Below are 20,822 nucleotides of genomic sequence, written 5' to 3'. Positions count from 1 at the left end.
TACTCTCCACGTTTCTCCCTCTTTCACTCTCTCTTACAACTCTCTCCCCCCTCTCCATTTACTTACACAAATCTCGCAGATACCCCGAGCAGCAGTGCCCGCACTAGCGAGCGTTCTGTTATGCCACATCTCTCAGCTTACAGATTCCTTCGCTCTTTCTTTTACTCTCCACGTTTCTGCCTCTTTCACTCTCTCTTCCAACTCTCTCCCTCCATCTCCATTTACTTACACAAATCTTGGTGAGGCACAGGCAGCAACAGTGCAAGCTTCCCTCACACACAGAGCAGGTACAGCACAGGCAGCAACAGTGCAAGCTTCCATCACACACGGAGCAGGTACAGCACAGGCAGCTACAGTGCAAGCTTCCCTCACACACGGAGCAGGTACAGCACAGGCAGCAACAGTGCAAGCTTCCCTTACACATGGAACAGGTACAGCACCGACAGCAGCAGTGCAAGCTTCCCTCACACACGGAGCAGGTACAGCACAGGCAGCTCTGAACAATGTGCCTGACCTTATTGCAAGGTGAACTATCCCTTTCTTTCTATAAATTGAGATAAGCCTAGTAGTGGATGTGTTAGCTCCTACTACTAGTTTCAGTGTCTATTGTCACATTTACTTTGAACTATACATTCCTAAAGCCATATGTGTGTGTGCCCATTAATCCCTGGTGCTGTACTTCACCGTCCCTCAACCCTTTTCTAGTGAAAAAAGGGGGAGGGGGATTGGCAACGCCTCACGGGAGCAACCACCATGGAGGATGTGTCAAACTGGTACTCGCTTGACTCCCCACTGTATCATCATCAGCAGTTGCCAACCGTAAAAGTAAAGGGGATCAAAAAATTGTGCTAAAGAAAACAAAACTCCCTGTAGTGATGTGAATGACCCAACTACGTGATAGGGCCTACCCTCCCGCAGATACCCCAAGCAGCACTGCCCGCACTACCAAGCGTTCTGTTATGCCACATCTCTCAAGTTACAGATCCCTTCGCTCTTTCTATTCCTCTCCACATTTCTGCAAATTTCACTCTCTTCCAACTCTCTCCCTCCCTCTCCAATTACTTACACAAATCTAGCCGATACCCCGAGCAGCAGTGCCCGCACTAGCGAGCGTTCTGTTATGCCACATCGCTCAGGTTACAGATCCCTTCTCTCTTTCTATTCCTCTCCACTTTTCTGCCTCTTTCACTCTCTCTTCCAACTCTCTCCCTCCCTCTCCAATTACTTACACAAATCTCGCCGATACCCCGAGCAGCAGTGCCCGCACTAGCGAGCGTTCTGTTATGCCACATCTCTCAGCTTACAGATTCCTTCGCTCTTTCTTTTACTCTCCACGTTTCTGCCTCTTTCACTCTCTCTTCCAACTCTCTCCCTCCATCTCCATTTACTTACACAAATCTTGGTGAGGCACAGGCAGCAACAGTGCAAGCTTCCCTCACACACAGAGCAGGTACAGCACAGGCAGCAACAGTGCAAGCTTCCATCACACACGGAGCAGGTACAGCACAGGCAACAGCAATGCAAGCTTCCTTCAAACACGGAGCAGGTACAGCACAGGCAGCAACAGTGCAAGCTTCCCTCACACACAGAGCAGGTACAGCACAGGCAACAGCAGTGCAAGCTTCCCTCACACATAGATCAGGTACAGAACAGGCGGCAGCAGTGCAAGCTTCCCTTACACATGGAACAGGTACAGCACCGACAGCAGCAGTGCAAGCTTCCCTCACACACCGTCACACACCCTCAGCTTCACACACCCTCACTCACCCTCACACACACACACACACACACACACACATACAACAACAAAATGAAGAATAGAAATAAACTATCCTAATCCACACTCTAACTCCAAGATAGAAATTCTGAGTCCTAATTCACCCTAAAAAACTAACAGCCTAATTCACCCTACAAATACACCCTCAAGATACGCAACAGAAAGACATCCTAGAAAATAACAACCAAAGTAAAAATACGCCATCCTAATGCACCAGCCAAATAAACAATCAAATAAAACTAAACAAAACACAATATAAGTAAAGACTCAAATATTAGCCTCCTATTCCACCCTATTCAAAGACATGATTGTGCATTTAACAGATAGATAAGTTTTATGCCATTTTCTGAGACAAAAACAAATTTTTGCACGCAATTAAAAAGTTAAGGGGAGAAAACGTAGTCGTGCATCAGATACGTTACACACAAAATCTACTTCCCAAATGTGAGCTACAGCATGCAATGATGTTTATCAAGCTTCAGGTCACCAAACCAAAAATTATTCGGACAAAATAACACCAACAAAAGAACGAAGAAATATCTGTCAGGATGCGAGGACTAGGATGTACAAACACAAAAGTAAAACAGCCTATTTTTAACTTGGGTAATAAACAAGCACTATTCATCCCGTAAATGGGACGGATTAAACACAATTGTCATGAGTTACACAAAAAACCGTAGGCATATAACAATAGCAGTTCATCACACGGAATTACATCAAATATAAAAAACATATTACGCAACTTGGATTCAGCGCTAACATCATCAATAAACATTACATATGTCTCTTAGCTTCACAAAACAACTCGTAATACAATTAATACTTTTGAAGTGTACAATATTCATGGCGAAAAGAGTACTTAGAAACTCAAAGAACAGCTCTTGTACGTCAAATAACAAACAACTGCTAATAATACATTACATAACACTTTACGAAAATAAATACATTACATATCGAAGAATAAAAACAAGACTTTAATTACATTACATAATATTCATTTCGAAATATTACAAACAAAAAAATACTATGTCAACATTATTAAAATTACACTCCTATTCATTCGTTAACTTAAACATACTATAGGTAGTAAATAAAAACACTTACTTACATATAAATTACATAAATAACTAAAATAATTACAATCGCTAACAAAATATGTCATTTTTTATATAAATACACTCATAATTATTAACTAATTTATGCATACTATCAATACTACTTTAAATTAGATTAAAAAAACACGTCGAGGAAATCTCTTACCTATCATACGACGCACCAACAGCACACGGACAGGAACACGCCTTCCGCATCCCGCTATTCTCCATGTTCTGGAGAATTCCACCGATTACGTATGCAAATCGGAACGCGACGTCAAAAACGTAGCGCTCCGATTGGCTAAAAAATATGTCAATCAAAAAAAAGACGTAACTTTAGGAAAATTCAAAAAAAACTACAACGCTAACCTGTTAAATTTAGGTAGCGTTAAGGTGGCGCTTTGCGTCCGACATTTTAATAAAAAAAAAAAAATTCAACCTCAACCCCTCACCCTCAATCACACTCAATCACCCTCAACACATCACCCTCACTCACCTTCACTCACCCTCAATCACCCTCACTCACCCTCACCCTCACTCACCCTCACTCACCCTCACCCTCACTCACCCTCACCCTCACTCACCCTCAATCACCCTCACCCTCACTCACCCTCACTCACCCTCACTCACCCTCACCCTCACTCACCCTCATTCACCCTCACTCACCCTCACTCACCCTCACCCTCACTCACCCTCAACCCCTCACCCTCACTCACCCTCACCCTCACTCACCCTCAACCCCTCACCCTCACTCACCCTCAACCCCTCAGCCTCCCCCTCACTCACCCTCAACCCCTCACCCTCAACACATCACTCACCCTCACTCTCACTCACCCTCAGTCACCCTCACTCACCCTCAAACCCTCACCCTCACCCTCACTCACCCTCAATCACCCTCACCCTCACTCACCCTCACCCTCACTCACCCTCAACACCTCACCCTCAATCACCCTCACCCTCACTCACACTCAACCCCTCACCCTCACCCTCACTCACCCTCACCTTCACCCTCTCACCCTCAACCCCTCACCCTCACTCACCCTCAACCCCTCAACCACCCTCAACCCCTCACCCTCACTCACACTCACTCACACTCACTCACCCTCACTCACCCCCACCCTCACTCACACTCACTCACCCTCACTCACCCTCACTCACCCTCACCCTCACTCACCCTCACAAACACTCACCCTCACCAACACTCACCCTCAACACCTCACCCTCACTCACCCTAAACCCCTCACCCTCACCCTCACCCTCACTCACCCTCAACCCCTTACCCTCAATCACCCTCACCCTCACTCAGCCTCAACCCCTCACCCTCACTCACCCTTAACCCCTCACCCTCACTCACCCTCAACCCCTCACCCTCACTCACTCTCAATCACCCTCACCCTCACTCACCCTCACTCACCCTCACTCACCCTCACCCTCACTCACCCTCACTCACCCTCACTCACCCTCACTCACCCTCAGCCTCACTCACCCTCAACCCCTCACCCTCACTCACCCTCACCCTCACTCACCCTCACCCTCCCTCAACCCCTCACCCTCACTCACCCTCATCCCCTCAGCCTCACCCTCACTCACCCTCGCCTTCACTCACCCTCACTCACCCTCACCCTCACTCACCCTCACCCTCACTCACACTCACTCACCCTCACTCACCCCCACCCTCACTCACACTCACTCACCCTCACTCACCCTCACCCTCACTCACCCTCACCCACACTCACCCTCACCCTCACTCACCCTCATCCCCTCAGCCTCACCCTCACTCACCCTCACTCACCCTCGCCCTCACTCACCCTCACTCACCCTCACCCTCACTCACCCTCACCCTCACTCACACTAACTCACCCTCACTCACCCCCACCCTCACTCACACTCACTCACCCTCACCCTCACTCACCCTCACCCACACTCACCCTCACTCACCCTCAACACCTCACCCTCACTCACCCTCAACCCCTCACCCTCACCCTCACCCTCACCCTCACTCAGCCTCAACCCCTTACCCTCAATCACCCTCACCCTCACTCAGCCTCAACCCCTCACCCTGACTCACCCTCAACCCCTCAAACTCACTCACCCTCAACCCCTCACCCTCACTCACCCTCAACCCCTCACCCTCACTCACCCTCACTCAGCCTCACTCTCACTCACCCTCACTCACCCTCACCCTCACTCACCCTCACTCACCCTCACTCACCCTCACCCACACTCACCCTCACCCTCACTCACCCTCAACGCCTCACCCTCACTCACTCTCAACCCCTCACCCTCACTCACCCTCAACACCTCACCCTCACCCTCACTCACCCTCAACCGTTCACCCTCAACCCCTCACTCACCCTCACTCTCACTCACCCTCACTTACCCTCAACCCCTCAGCCTCACCCTCACTCACACTCACTTACCCTCAACCCCTCAGCCTCACCCTCACTCACCCTCACCCTCACTCACCCTCAACCCCTCACCCTCACTCACCCTCACCCTCACTCACCCTCAACCCCTCACACTCACTCACCCTCACCCTCACTCACCCTCAACTCCTCACCATCACTCACCTTCAACACCTCACCCTCACCCTCACTCACCCTCACCCTCCCTCAACCCCTCACCCTCACTCACCCTCATCCCCTCAGCCTCACCCTCACTCACCCTCACTCACCCTCGCCCTCACTCACCCTCACTCACCCTCACCCTCACTCACCCTCACCCTCACTCACACTCACTCACCCTCACTCACCGCCACCCTCACTCACACTCACTCACCCTCACTCACCCTCACTCACCCTCACCCTCACTCACCCTCTCCCACACTCACCCTCACCCTCACTCACCCTCAACACCTCACCCTCACTCACCCTCAACCCCTCACCCTCACCCTCACCCTCACTCAGCCTCAACCCCTTACCCTCAATCACCCTCACCCTCACTCAGCCTCAACCCCTCACCCTCACTCACCCTCAACCCCTCATCCTCACTCACCCTCAACCCCTCACCCTCACTCACCCTCAACCCCTCACACTCACTCACCCTCACTCAGCCTCACCCTCACTCACCCTCACTCACCCTCACCCTCACTCACCCTCACTCACCCTCACCCACACTCACCCTCACCCTCACTCACCCTCAACGCCTCACCCTCACTCACTCTCAACCCCTCACCCTCACTCACCCTCAACACCTCACCCTCACCCTCACTCACCCTCAACCGTTCACCCTCAACTCCTCACTCACCCTCACTCTCACTCACCCTCACTTACCCTCAACACCTCAGCCTCACCTTCACTCACCCTCACTTACCCTCAACCCCTCAGCCTCACCCTCACTCACCCTCACCCTCACTCACCCTCAACCCCTCACCCTCACTCATCATCACCCTCACTCACCCTCAACCCCTCACACTCACTCACCCTCACCCTCACTCACCCCCAACTCCTCACCCTCACTCACCCTCAACACCTCAGCCTCACCCTCACTCACCCTCAACGCCTCACCCTCAACACCTCACCCTCACTCACCCTCACCCTCACTCACCCTCAACCCCTCACCCTCAACACCTCACCCTCAACCCCTCACCCTCACTCACCCTCACAACACATATTGTGTTACAATAGGTGTCACATTTGCGGAAGATAAAACTATCTAGAGATGTAGCATAACAACCAGAGCTGCCATATAAGTCACGTAAATACTAAACATGTTGCATTCCAAATGCTATAGGTGTCACATTTGCAAACGTTATAACTATTGGCATTGTAAATGACAAAGCCATCAATATAGCAATTTTAACATCGCCAAAAAAAAAAAATTATGTCATTTACAAGACCAATAACTACAACTTTTCTAATGCGATACTTATTGCATTCCAACCACACTCATCCACGCAACGCCACTCACACACGCAACGCCACTCACACACGCAACGCCACTCACACACGCAACGCCACTCACACACGCTACGCCACTCACATACGCAACGCCACTCACACACGCAACGCCACTCACACACGCAACGCCACTCACACACGCCTCTCATCCACGCAACGCCACTCATCCACGCAACGCCACTCATCCACGCAACGCCACTCTTCCATTTGCAAAAAGAAACATTTCTAACTATTCTATTGCGAGACCTATTGCATTTCCAATGCTTGTTATCCATTGCTGCATCACTACGCACCTCCGTTTTCAGTTTGTGTGGGCTGTATGATTTTGTACACAATCCCGCCTTTAAATTATTTCATTCATGTTTTGCACAGTGAAAGAATGTGCTATATGAATTGTGCTTTCAAGTTACCCCTCACAAAATATGCAGTCAGTATTTGGGACTTAAAATTGGTTGAAGATTCTAAACATAATATAATATAAGGTAACAGTCCTGGGTGACCCACTGAGGTGAACAATTCAGACTCAATTATATTCTTACATTTATGGTCAAAGCACACAAGTTTCCTTATTTTTACACAGCTCTTGACAATCCCACTTCCTAACATGTTAAGTGAGTTTGTTCTTTGCCTTATGGCTTTTCTTTTTTTTTTAACACCCAAAGACACAGATCTGGACCTTAGCTCCTATCTATTTGTTTTTTTCTTTACCAAAACTATCCACACAGTTTCACGCCAAACAATTCAAATCCACACATTTCCAATCCACACCACATAATTTGACACCAAACCACATAATTCAACTCAACAATACAATCATACAATAGACCAAAACAATTCAATCCGCACCACAGATTTTCACATTATGCCACAAAATTGAACAGCGCACCACATAACTAAACATTACTACATACACTCCTCAACACACAATTCAATTCATGAAGCTTTATTCGGTACAAAAGAAATGACCATAAAAGCACATGTAAAAAGTACACGATACATAAATCATCAATTTAAAATGAATATCATGGAATACAGACCAAATACACTAAAATATCATGCTTTTACGCACACTAATAGATTTGTTTAAAAACACAGCAGTATAAAAACAAATGTCTGCAGATTTCATGTTAAAAATAAGACTCATTGCCTCATCAACTGTACGTACCCCATATTTAACAAACAAAGGTTTTAGGTACATAATTCGAAAGTTCAAGCACAGTTTGCATATTAATAAAAAGTGCAAGGTGCTCTGTTTTGATATACCGTCACACAGACAGGGTCCTTTAGGATGTTGCTTAAGGTTAGGCAGGGCCACCAGATGATGTACTATTCCGAATCTTAGTCTGGTCAGGACAAACTTATGCGATTGTCTGGTCACCAGTGCTAAGTATGGTGGAAAACCTTCTGTGAGGGAATATCTGCTAGAAAATGTGACCGTTAACATGGACCGACTGGCAGAAGCCCTCTTCTTTGCCATATTATCCAAAAATATTGCTTTCAGCTCGGCTTTTGGTATCGTCAAGGCAGCCTTAGGGTCGATCAAAACATTAAGATTAAATATTTGTAAATAACAATCAGAGACATATTTTATCCATGGGATTTTCCTGTACAAGTCCAACGAAAGACAATCCTCAATTATAGATCTGTTGAGGGTCTTTTCGTCCTGGAGCCATATGGAGCGCCATAACATTAAAGGTCTTAAGGATAAAAGGTCATTCAAATAATTGATGTCTAATTCCTGATGGATCAATACGGTGGCGGCAGAGGTGGGTAAGCATAACATTTTTTTCAGGAAAGAATTTTCCTCCAGCTGCAATTTATAGTCGCAGCTGTGACCCCATATAGCCGCCCCATACAATGCAATAGTGGCGCATCTAGCTTGGTAAATTTGCAACATGTCCCTGGTTCGCCTATCCCCAATTTTGCTGCAAATTTGAAGATACCATGGGCCCTTTTTGCCATTTTATTACTGATGTTGTTAAATTTGTTGGTCCATTTTCTGTCATAGGAAAAAGTGATTCCGAGATAACAAAATGAATCAACTGGTAGCACCTTGTTACCATCGATAAAAAAGGCATTGGATTTATTATTTTTAACATCACTACATACACTCCTCAACACACAATGTCATTACACATAATTACATTTCATAACACACAATTCCACTCCACATAATTCCAATACACTCAATGCCACATATTTGCTATGCACATAATTCTACTGCACATCATGCCACCTAATTCCACTCCACAAATCCACTCCACTCCACACAATTCCACACCACACAATTCCACAACTAACAATTCCAATCCAACCCACACAATTCCACTAAACACCACATACATACATTCCATAACACTAAGGTAAAAGACATTGTCATTTACAACGCAAATGGCTTGAACTCAAGCATTTGAGAGACATTTTGAATTTCCAATGCTCTTTTATATAAAAAGCACAATCCCAGTCAATTTTCAGAAAAAGGTTTTACCTACATCTGTGCTCATCATCTTTACAATCATGCATACTTTTCTCTCGGATGTATGACGTTACAACGCCTACCTTTACAACGCCTACCTTTACATCGTAAGTTTTACAACGCATACCATTACAACGCATAATGCTTTTGGGCGCTGGATAGTGAATAGTTTAATTTACTATTCCAACTCCAGTCCCCGTGGATAGTAGGGAAGGTTATTGGATAGTAAATTAACCTATTCCCTATCCTAGAGCGCCCCCCAGAGCAATGCGTTTTAATAGTTTGCGTTGTAAAAGTTGCGTTGTAATGGTAGTTCGTTGTAAAAGTTTCGTTGTAAAGGTTGTATACCTTTTCTCTCACAAGGGATATTCTAAATCAGAGATACTCTAAATCAGGCCCTCAGATCTATGTCTTACGCAGGAAAGTATTGAAAAAGACATGGGCCCTTAGATTGCCAAGTTACTGCTTTAAATACACATTTCTCTGCTCTTACCAATCATCGTTCTTGTATCTTTGGACGATTGAGACAATCACACTGTCATTCCGTTTCAAAATTCAGCAACAAGATCAACTTCTGAACTTCACAAACTCCTCTACAAACTTTTATTATTCTTTCAGCTCAGCATTAGGTTCTCATAATCATCTAATCACTTGTGACTCTAATCCTTTGCACTTACTACTTGACATAACTTATACATTATTGCATTTTACTTGTGTTTACTTGTGTTAGTATGTCCTTTGTCACTGCACGTGTGGCTAGATTCATAATGTGTTTTTATATCTTTTTTAAGCAATAAATGCATTACAATCATGTAGTTGTAAGCAACAGCGTGACACATAGTGAGAGGGTTCGGTAGGAATTGAACTGTGGAACAAATAACACTGTTGAATGAAAAAAAACATTAGCTGTATTGAAAGTAGGTAGCCATGTATTATTCACACGTCTTCGGTTATAGGTCTCCTATCTTATGGAACAGTCCTTATATTTCTGTAATGCAGTACTGAACTGTTGGACCTAGCCCATTCCGAAGGGTTATCCCCAAACATTTAACCTTCCTCTGCCTATTTTTCTGATCTTATTTTGGTTGGCTTTAGGACTCTGGGCACTTTACCACTGCTAATCAGTATTAAAGTGAATGTGGTCTCTCCTCTAAACATGGTATGATTGGTGTACACCTGTTTGGCATAATTGAATTAGATGTTAGCCCCTTGTAAAGTGGTATTCCATATTCCACAGGCCTGTAATTTAAATGGTACTAGTAGGCCTGTAGTACTGCTGTGTCACCCACAGAAGTAGCCTTTCAAACCTGTCTGAGGCCTGCTACTGTAGAACCTGCGTGCACATTTTACTATCACTTTGACTTGAAATTTAAAACTTCGTGCCAAGCCTTAAACTCCCATTTTTTTACACAGAGGTCTCCCCTAAGGTAGGCCCTAGGTAGCCCTATGAGCAGGGTGCTGTGTAAGGAGACAGTAGGACATGTTCCTTTAAGTGTGGCATGTCCTGGTAGTTTCGTTTCTCACTGCTGTGTGGCCTACTTCTCCAATAGGCTAGCATTGGGGATTCCCTTATATACTTTTAAGTGACAATTCCTGATCAGAAAGGAGTGGCGTTGCCAGGTTTGGCTTGTTTAGAGTGATAGTGATAAATCCTACTTACTGGTGTAGTTAGATTTTACATTACCATTTTAGAAATGCAAATTTTGGAAAGTGGGAATTTCTCTGTGCTTATGACTCTTTGTACTCTGCGGTACAAAAGGGGGTGGTGATGGACGGAGCATCTGAATCAATCAAACACCCACACCCAGTCAAAAGATCTGGGTTTAATCCATCACCGTTCTTTAGCCCACTCTGCCACCCCAGTTCAGACATGGCTATATGCAAATCAGTCTGACCCTGTGCCTGATGGGAACAGTCCAGCCCGAACTGCCAAGCCATGTCTTCTCTGGAGCGGAAACAAGCTTCCGAGGACCGGTTTCTGGCATTCCAGCCGTCTTCAGCCCGGCTTGCTTGAATCCAGTGGCAAAGTGAGCAAGGGACTCACGTCTGAGCATACCCTGCCACACTTATGGCGGCCAAAAGCGGTACAAAAGGGGGTGGTGATGGACGGAGCATCTGAATCAATCAAACACCCACACCCAGTCAAAAGATCTGGGTTTAATCCATCACCGTTCTTTAGCCCACTCTGCCACCCCAGTTCAGACATGGCTATATGCAAATCAGTCTGACCCTGTGCCTGATGGGAACAGTCCAGCCCGAACTGCCAAGCCATGTCTTCTCTGGACCGGAAACAAGCTTCCGAGGACCGGTTTCTGGCATTCCAGCCGTCTTCAGCCCGGCTTACTTGAATCCAGTGGCAAAGTGAGCAAGGGACTCACGTCTGAGCATACCCTGCCACACTTATGGCGGCCAAAAGCGGTACAAAAGGGGGTGGTGATGGACGGAGCATCTGAATCAATCAAACACCCACACCCAGTCAAAAGATCTGGGTTTAATCCATCACCGTTCTTTAGCCCACTCTGCCACCCCAGTTCAGACATGGCTATATGCAAATCAGTCTGACCCTGTGCCTCATGGGAACAGTCCAGCCCGAACTGCCAAGCCATGTCTTCCCTGGACCGGAAACAAGCTTCCGAGGACCGGTTTCTGGCATTCCAGCCGTCTTCAGCCCGGCTTGCTTGAATCCAGTGGCAAAGTGAGCAAGGGACTCACGTCTGAGCATACCCTGCCACACTTATGGCGGCCAAAAACGATACAAAAGGGGGTGGTGATGGACGGAGCATCTGAATCAATCAAACACCCACACCCAGTCAAAAGATCTGGGTTTAATCCATCACCGTTCTTTAGCCCACTCTGCCACCCCAGTTCAGACATGGCTATATGCAAATCAGTCTGACCCTGTGCCTCATGGGAACAGTCCAGCCCGAACTGCCAAGCCATGTCTTCCCTGGACCAGAAACAAGCTTCCGAGGACCGGTTTCTGGCATTCCAGCCGTCTTCAGCCCGGCTTGCTTGAATCCCGTCCATCACCACCCCCTTTTGTACCGCTTTTGGTCGCCATAAGTGTGGCAGGGTATGCTCAGACGTGAGTCCCTTGTTTACTTTGCCACTGGATTCAAGCAAGCCGGGCTGAAGACGGCTGGAATGCCAGAAATCGGTCCTTGGAAGCTTGTTTCCAATCCAGGGAAGACATGGCTTGGCAGTTCGGGCTGGACTGTTCCCATGAGGCACAGGGTCAGACTGATTTGCATATAGCCATGTCAGAACTGGGGTGGCAGAGTGGGCTAAAGAACGGTGATGGATTAAACCCAGATCTTTTGACTGGGTGTGAGTGTTTGATTGATTCAGATGCTCCGTCCATCACCACCCCCTTTTGTACCGCTTTTGGCCGCCATAAGTCTGGCAGGGTATGCTCAGACGTGAGTCCCTTGCTCACTTTGCCACTGGATTCAAGCAAGCCGGGCTGAAGACGGCTGGAATGCCAGAAACCGGTCCTCGGAAGCTTGTTTCCGGTCCAGGGAAGACATGGCTTGGCAGTTCGGGCTGGACTGTTCCCATGAGGCACAGGGTCAGACTGATTTGCATATAGCCATGTCAGAACTGGGGTGGCAGAGTGGGCTAAAGAACGGTGATGGATTAAACCCAGATCTTTTGACTGGGTGTGAGTGTTTGATTGATTCAGATGCTCCATCCATCACCACCCCCTTTGGTACCTCTTTGTACTTTGCAGCCTGACTTCAATCCATGTTGAGGGCTGGGTGACCACTACACTTGGTGCATACTTTCCAGACAGCCACAACATAGTAAGGACTGTCTGTGACTGGGAATACATCTGCATTCATCGGCATACTGATAGTTGAGGTCATTCACACTTTATATTTGTATAGGTTGCTTCTGCCCTCACACAAAGGGCTTATTTATCCTCTACTGACGTCTGGAGCCAGGGCTGGGTTGAAAGGGATTGTTGTCCACTTCTAAGGGTAACTTGAAGACCGCCTGGATCAAAAACAATCTTGAGTATAAGTACTGGGGCTCTGATCCCATGTTTTTAGACACGTTTGGGACCTGTAACCAAGCTCTGCCAGTGGATCTGCTCTGCTGCTGAAAAAGTACACCCCTGGACTTGGGAAGAACTCTGCTGGAGTAAAGTCTGCTGGGCTGTAGGATTGCCACTTTGCCTGGACTGAGGGATTGCTTCCCTGCTTTGCTGAGTTGCCCTGCCACCTGCTGATCTTGCCTTGCTGAGGACCAGTATCATTCCCACTGGAGCCCAAAGTGCTCTCCAAGGGTTTGTTGGTTTGCTTTCTGTTCTTCCCGAGGTCTCAGGGATATCAAACACCTCACTGTCCTCCTTGCCAGTCTTTCACCCGTACAGAAGCTTTCCTGTCGGAACCAACACCCCACTCTGAGAATATTGAGAGTCTTGTGTGGTAAATCAGTGCACCTTGTGTCGCTGGTTACGGCTTTGCTTGGTGGCTTCCCAACTCGTGACCACCCTTCGCTCAGCGCCAAATTAACCAGCGCGATCCCCTCTCGAAAGGGGAGATATGATGACCAGTGGCAGAATTCTGCGTAGAGGCATCAACTGCTGGCTTCTTTTAACTGTTGCCTGACATGGGGAGGTTACTTGGATAATTTCATGCTCCGCCTTCCCCCGTCAAAAGGTCACCGCAGCTCAACCCATGTACAATGCAGTGCAGCGCCTACACCACCCTAAGGGAGGTGAACATCACCTTGAAAGGTATAAGCCGCTCCATGCCCCTTTGCTGGTGGCCTGGTGGCTTGAAAGGGTGCTGCAATGTGTTTCTGGCAGCTGCACCAAGTACTCGCGGGCAGCTAACATTTCACTACTCGTTGTGCGGGGGACCCAGTGATGTTTCCCTGCTGAGTTCGAAATTGTGTGCTTAACATCTGCACCGCACAATTGAGGGCAGCTGTCCTCTGCCAATTCGGCACGCCGGTGTCACAGTGAGGTCCCCCACCATCATTTACTTTTTTAATTTTTTTTAATTTTTTCTTTTTGAAAATACCTGAGTAAACAGATATCAAATTGATCACTTATGGCATAATAACACATAATTCCATACAATGACAATTTCATAGGTAACAACCTGAAGAAAAACAAAGAAGAAAAAAAAAAAAAAAAGGGAAGAGCAAAATAGAGCCAGTGGCTAGGGAGCCACACATCAAAATTTAAGTATCAACATCAAAATAAGTCGTAACTGCGCCCCAGATTTGCAAACCTAGTTTCTTTTTACGCCGATCTTTGAGAGCGTACAGACTATGTTCCATATTGAACATGTTGAAAAACCATGCCCTCCAGGCCTCGAATGTTGGGGGTTCTTTTTGTAGCCAATCAGAGGCAATACATAATCTTAGGACAGCCGTAGCTAAGAAAATTAAATATACTTTCTTGCTTGGTATTACTGCAGCCGCCGCCACCATCTCTACCCCCAACAAAACCTGAACAGATGATAGATGCATAGGAGCTCCTAGTATTTCTGTTAAGAACTTATCCAACTGCTCCAATAGTCTAGTTAATGATGGACATGCATAGAAGATATGTACATCGTCGGCGGGAAAGTTCCCAAACCGAAAGCATTTCCCCACTTGATCATCACCCCATTTAGATATCTTATCCGGTGTATAATATAAATTGAAGGCGGATTTATAGTGCTGTGCAGTTAATTTGGCAGATAAAAACAATTGTATGGCTAATTCAATAGAAGCCTCTAACTGTATGTCTGTGCGTCCTAGTCTGTACTCCCATTTACAATTTTTCTCCGCCAGATCATTAGGCTTCATACTAAGCGAGTATAATATACCAATATACCAATTCTTGCAGCTTTTCTATTCGCCTCTATCAAAGGATTAGGTTGAATATCACCACAGATATTCAGAAGACACTCCTGATTTGCAAATATTTACAACAATCTGCCCCCCACCATCATTTACAGTGAGGATGCCCTTCCCCCATTGGGACGTACCTAGGAGCACTTGGCCTTTTAGTATTACAGGGCGGATCCTTCACAGAGGCCCTGGTTGCCACAGGGATCATTGTGGTGAATCACATGTAGTGGGCACGTAGGCGCTCCTGGGGTCTACACCTTGGGCATAAATATGCTTTTTTCAGCTGGGCTCACTAGGGTCTACCATAACCCTGCTAATAGGCGCTCAGAAGCATGGGCCCTACGTTTTTAGGAGCATACGTGTGAAAGAGCTCGGGCCCACCTGCTCGTTTTACCATACTCACCTGGGCCCATAAAATCATACACACTTTGAACAGGCAAACCTTCGCAAAACCAGGATTTTAATTAACCATTTAGGACCTATACCATTGACTTACCAAACCTTGTCATCAGTACCTAGAGTCCTAATGGATCAAGGGTGTTAGAATAATAGGCAGTAAATAAACATTTCATTCATAAAATAACCACAGACTCGGGAAAGGTTTAAACACTTTATCTATATAAATTCTTAAATGTCAGAGTCCATACCAATTCAATTAAAGCTTGTTCAATTGGAAAGAATATAATCAAAGCAAGAAGATGTGAAAATATTACAAGACTTTCTTTAAGCATTGAAACATAGGAAGGGTAAGAAAAGGGAAACAGTACAAAGACATACCCACACAGATTTATAATTACCTAGAATGGTGTGAAGACCAACACTGGCCACAGGCTGGGATAAAGGACAGGACCCCAACAGGATAAAACAGGTGCAGACCAGAATCAGTACAAGTACGGACTAAATTGGATCAGGACAGGACCACCGTAGGTCAGGACCGGCACCCACAGCTAAAGTGCAATGCCAGCGTCACACTCCTCTCTGCAGCTAACAGTCAGACCCAGATTGGGTTATCGAACTCTTTCCCAGAACCCCGATTGGGTTATCGAATTCCTCTCCCTCAAAACCCCGAGTGGGTTATCGATTCTTCTGACAGTGTGCTCCGCCAGCACCTCTGTTCTCGATCGCCTATTGAGTGCGTTGGGTCAGTGACAGGTCAGCTATTCGGACAAGTCGGACAATCTAACTAGCTAAGCCTACCTTAGATATACCATTTTCCAGTGCAATGTACCACCCCCCAATGCTGCAAGTTCATGTGTTCCCTCAATTTGATTGGTCAAAAGCAAGGAGAAGTCATAACACCCTACCAGTTATGAGATCATTCCATTCAAATATTTAAATCAATGTGCCCTTCCATAATTTTATTTTCCCATGCACTTTTATTCCACCCGACAATGGATGTTTCGATAATAAATACATTGTATGTAAAATGTTCAATTTAGCTTCCTCTCGAGAGGTCAAAGGGGGAGTTTCCCAGGTGCATCTTCAGGCAAGACAGTCACTGGCACAGGTTAAATGCCATGACTTGTGGACTCTTGAGTTCTTCTGCGCAGTCGCAGGATTTCAAGATGGTGTGCAGCAAGGTTACATCAGGCCCAAATACGAGCTAACAGCAAAGTCATAGAGAAACAGTTTTAGAGCAATGAATAAATGAATGCACTGTATACCACTTATCTCTACTCTATTCCCATTACTTTATCTTAACTATAGCGGTAGTTATTAGGCAGAACGAACAGGGTTTAGTACAAGCAGCAGTGCAAGCGTTAGCATGTGAAACACAGAACAACCATCTTTAATGCTAGTGCGCAGAAGCAAAGATTTCCCACCAAAGCAGAGTGTGAGTGTGACAGACTCATGCGCAGAAAAGTTCCCATATTGCGGCGGCCATTTTAGATCACTCAAGTTACTGTTAGTAAAAAGCACATTGACAAGCTTCCCCTAGATGCTAGAAATGTTGTGTGATGCATTATTAGTAATACGAAACATGTTTATTAATGCATTATGTGTTATTTCGAGAGGATTGAGTCCGAGCAAGTCTCTTTATGTACGAAACCTTGCTCCATCACGTGGGATTCATGTGTTGTTTCTGACCCAGTCTGCATTACCTGCAAAGTATTGATAGTTTGATGGTGATCTCTGATAATTCATTGGCTTTTTCCTAACCTAATCTGGAATTACATGCACTAATTATGACTTTTATTCTTGCCTTGTACAGGATAACAAATACTATTTGTGTATTTGCATAGTAAGCACAGTATTTATAATTCATGTTATTTTGGTCTATGTTATGTACAATATACTATATATAATCTTGTGTGGAATCTCTTTTGTAGTGTATTCATTGTGATTCTGTGTGGGTGTGATGCACAAAATGCGTTATATATTGTTTCTGATACTAAGCCTGACTGCTCTGCACCAAGCTACCAAAAGGGTGAGCACAGGCTATCTTGGTGTGTATCTTACTTGCCCTGACTAGGGTGGTGGGTTCTGTCTGGTTTAGGTGCATATTCTAGCCAACAAGAAACCCCATTACTAACATGAACTTTCTCCATAACAGAATGAGGTGAAATTTTCACAAACCAAAAATCTTTGTATCTCTTCCTCTTATCTTTGACTTGTTCCTAATGCAACCGTCCCTCATTTTACCCAAACATTTTCTTCCATCCCATCTCATTCCACCTCATCTCATTTCCTCTTGTTCCTTATATTATGTTAACTTTCTTTTTCCTGGCCCTTTTCTTTCTTTCTCTTTCTTTATGCTATTATATGAAACATATAGTTGACAGCACCAAAAAAACTGCAACAATTCTCACTGTGGAAAAGAAACAAGGATGTCATAACTGCCTCTGTCTATGACCAACTCCAGGCAGGCTTGGTTGATCTTTTTTTAAACCCAGTCCTACATGCAGTCTCCTCCTGTCCTTACAGCGCTTTATTCAAGTTACAGTGGAAAGGTTGTCTAGTAATCATATGGTCAATCCTCAGGTGAGAATCCTTCATCAGCAGGCCATGGTCCTGAATCTTAAACAAAACATGTGGGGTGAATCCAACTCATTTTATTTCAATCACTGCCTCCTCATTCCTACCATTTCTCTTGCCTCTCTTCTGAGATCTAACCCTTAGGTAAGTGTAATGAGATCATAAGATTGCAACAGCCAGTCTCAAGCTTACAGTAAGAGTTGGAAGGTAAATTATTGGGTGACCTTGTGGATTAGGCTGTTCAACTAAGACTTTGGTGACACTCCCCACAGATGCTGAAATGTCAGCTCCAGCTCTGTAGGTTGGGTCCTCCAGCCTGCAATGGTATCCCCTGTCTCTCTTCCTGTCTCAGTATCTGTTTCTGTAGCTATTTCACCTACCTTTATTATCTGAACCTGAATTTACATAAATTTGTTTTAGTGGGGGACCAAGTTGTCTACGGTGGTGGTGATGCTAGGGGTGGGGGCTGTCCTTAAATGAGGAAGTCAGAGCAAAGTATGAGCATTATGTAAATGCCCCCTTTGTTGTTTGTTGTCATGATACAGCCAGTGGTGGAAATGAAGAGGCATGGTCATCGAGAGGTTTGGTGGTGTAGTTTGAGGTGGTGTCTATTATTATCAAAGTGGTAGGTAGTCTTTGACATGGGCAAGGCGGTCTGTCTACATGGTGGATGAGCAGATAAACGGATGTGGTACAGAGGAATTTGGGAGGTGTAGTAGCAGAAATGATGGGTGAGTGTTGAGCATGTGCAATGTTGGAGCTATTAGATGAATAGAGCTAATGAGACTGAAGTTGGAATAGAAGGAAGTGCAATTAATAATTGTTCTGCCCTGTTCCCTTTTTCACCTGCAGATGATGAAAGGATTCTGGTGGAGCCAGCCTGTGGGGCCTCCTTGGCAGCTATCTACTCTGGGCTCATTCAGCGGCTACAGAGTGAGGGCCGTCTGAGCTCAGACCTGGCCCCAATTGTGGTCATTGTATGTGGAGGAAATAGTATCAACCTTGCCCAGCTCAACGCATTAAAGATCAAGCTCGGACTGCAATTACCTTGACTTCCTGGACAGGCACAAGGGTCTCAGCTTGCTCCCAGTTCCTCTTGGACTGGAGCTTCTGGCAGTACGGTCTGAGGCCTGGCGATGAATGACATCTGCTCCTGATTTACCTTGGACCCACCAATGACTTGGCCATGGATTGAATGCTTGAACAGATCTGTCTCTGACAGTTGCTCAGGAACCACATTCCAGTCTCATGTTTGCCCAAATACTACGTATCATCTTTTGCAGCATGAATCTTTCTGGTTTCACTATGCTGTGCATTATTCCGCGGTCTAGTGGTTGGGTCCGGAATCGTAGTCTTTTCTCTCGCTCTTTTTTTTTTTCATATCCCAGGTGGGCGTCGATGTCCCACCTTTTGGTGTCCTTCCTGTGACATCGGCACGATTCCTGCAGAAGCTCCCACCTTTGGGCACCATCTTCAGATTCTTTTTTCCGCCGTTGGGTCTGGATCGTCACAGAGAGGTTCCAGAGTTTTTGGAGAAAAGAAGAAGGAAAAGACTGAAATCTACCGAAAAAGATTGGAGAATACACCCAGAAACAAGACCACTGAGCCGGGACTACGAAGAAGGAGGAGAACATCGAAGACTTCGACGTCCAACGGAGAATGCGCACACAGGGGGCCCCCTGACTGCAGGGATGGCCAAAACTCTGTTCAAATTCTTCTGCAATTGCCACCACAAGTACGCGCAGAAGGACCAGTACCTAGGGCCCGATGTAGGTGGCAAATACCGGTCGGAAATGGCCGAATTCGGCCGTTTCTGACCGGTATTTGGCATCTTGAGATGTAGGGGGCCAGATTTTACAGATTCTGTAAATTTACCGAATCGGTAAATTTACAGAATCTGTAAAATACCGAATTGGTATTTTTACCGATTTGGTACCTTCCAGATGTAGGTGGGACTCTTCAGAGTCCCTAAGGCCTTACAGAATTGGTATTTTACCACCCAATCCAATTGGGTGGTAAAATACCGATTCCAGGTGTGCATGCACATGTGTGCATGCACACCTAGCCATGTGACAGACAGACATGCCCTTAGGGTCTGTGTGCCACATGGCAAACATGCCCGTCTTTGGGGTGCTACAGGGTGTCAAAGTGACACCCCCTGCACCCTTGCTAAAATCGGTATTTACCGATTCTGTAATTACAGAATCGGTATTGCCCATTGATTCCTATGGGCTTCAAGGCCCATAGGAATCAATGGGCAATACCGATTCGGTATTTACAGAATCGGTAAATACTGAATCTTAAAGATTCGGTATTTACAGATTCCGTAATACCTACATCTCCCCCCTTCATATTTACCGACTCTTAAATACCGAATCGGTAAAATTCGGTATTTAAGAGTCGGTAAATATGAATTACCTACATCTGGCCCCTAGTCTGCAACCTCTGCCTGCCGGTCGACCACGAGAACAAGGATTGCAGCGCCTGCTCCGCCAGCTTATAGAGTTAAACTGGAGGAAGAAAAACCAAAAGCCTGCTTCCTCTTAGAGACCCTGCTCCCCACTCAAACAGGAGTCAATTCCTCCCCATGCTAACAAGTGTACTGGACCAGGGCAGGGAGGCATTCAAGGAACCAGCAAGCTGCAGGTCTGTAACACCTAGGACAGAGAAGAAATACAAACACTCCTCTAAAGACCGCCCCTACATTCAGGGATCCGTCACGGCTGACTCCATCATAGCAGCAACAGCCA

The 20,822-nt window shown here is 46.0% G+C and overlaps 1 protein-coding gene across 1 annotated transcript in view; it reads left to right on the top strand.

Annotated features, from left to right (window-relative positions):
• Positions 1-19,124, top strand: part of LOC144790917 (serine dehydratase-like) — a 118,705-nt gene extending 99,581 nt beyond the window's left edge. The window contains exon 7 of the mRNA XM_078665554.1: positions 18,925-19,124. Coding sequence (XP_078521680.1) covers positions 18,925-19,124 — 200 coding nt within the window. The remainder of the gene's footprint in view (positions 1-18,924) is intronic.
• The last annotated feature ends 1,698 nt before the right edge of the window (positions 19,125-20,822 follow it).

The sequence above is a fragment of the Lissotriton helveticus genome, chromosome 11, assembly GCF_964261635.1.
Source record: "Lissotriton helveticus chromosome 11, aLisHel1.1, whole genome shotgun sequence".
Classification (NCBI taxonomy): Eukaryota; Metazoa; Chordata; class Amphibia; order Caudata; family Salamandridae; genus Lissotriton; species Lissotriton helveticus.
Note: the sequence above shows the minus strand (reverse complement) of the source record. Positions and strands in the feature narration are given on the sequence as shown.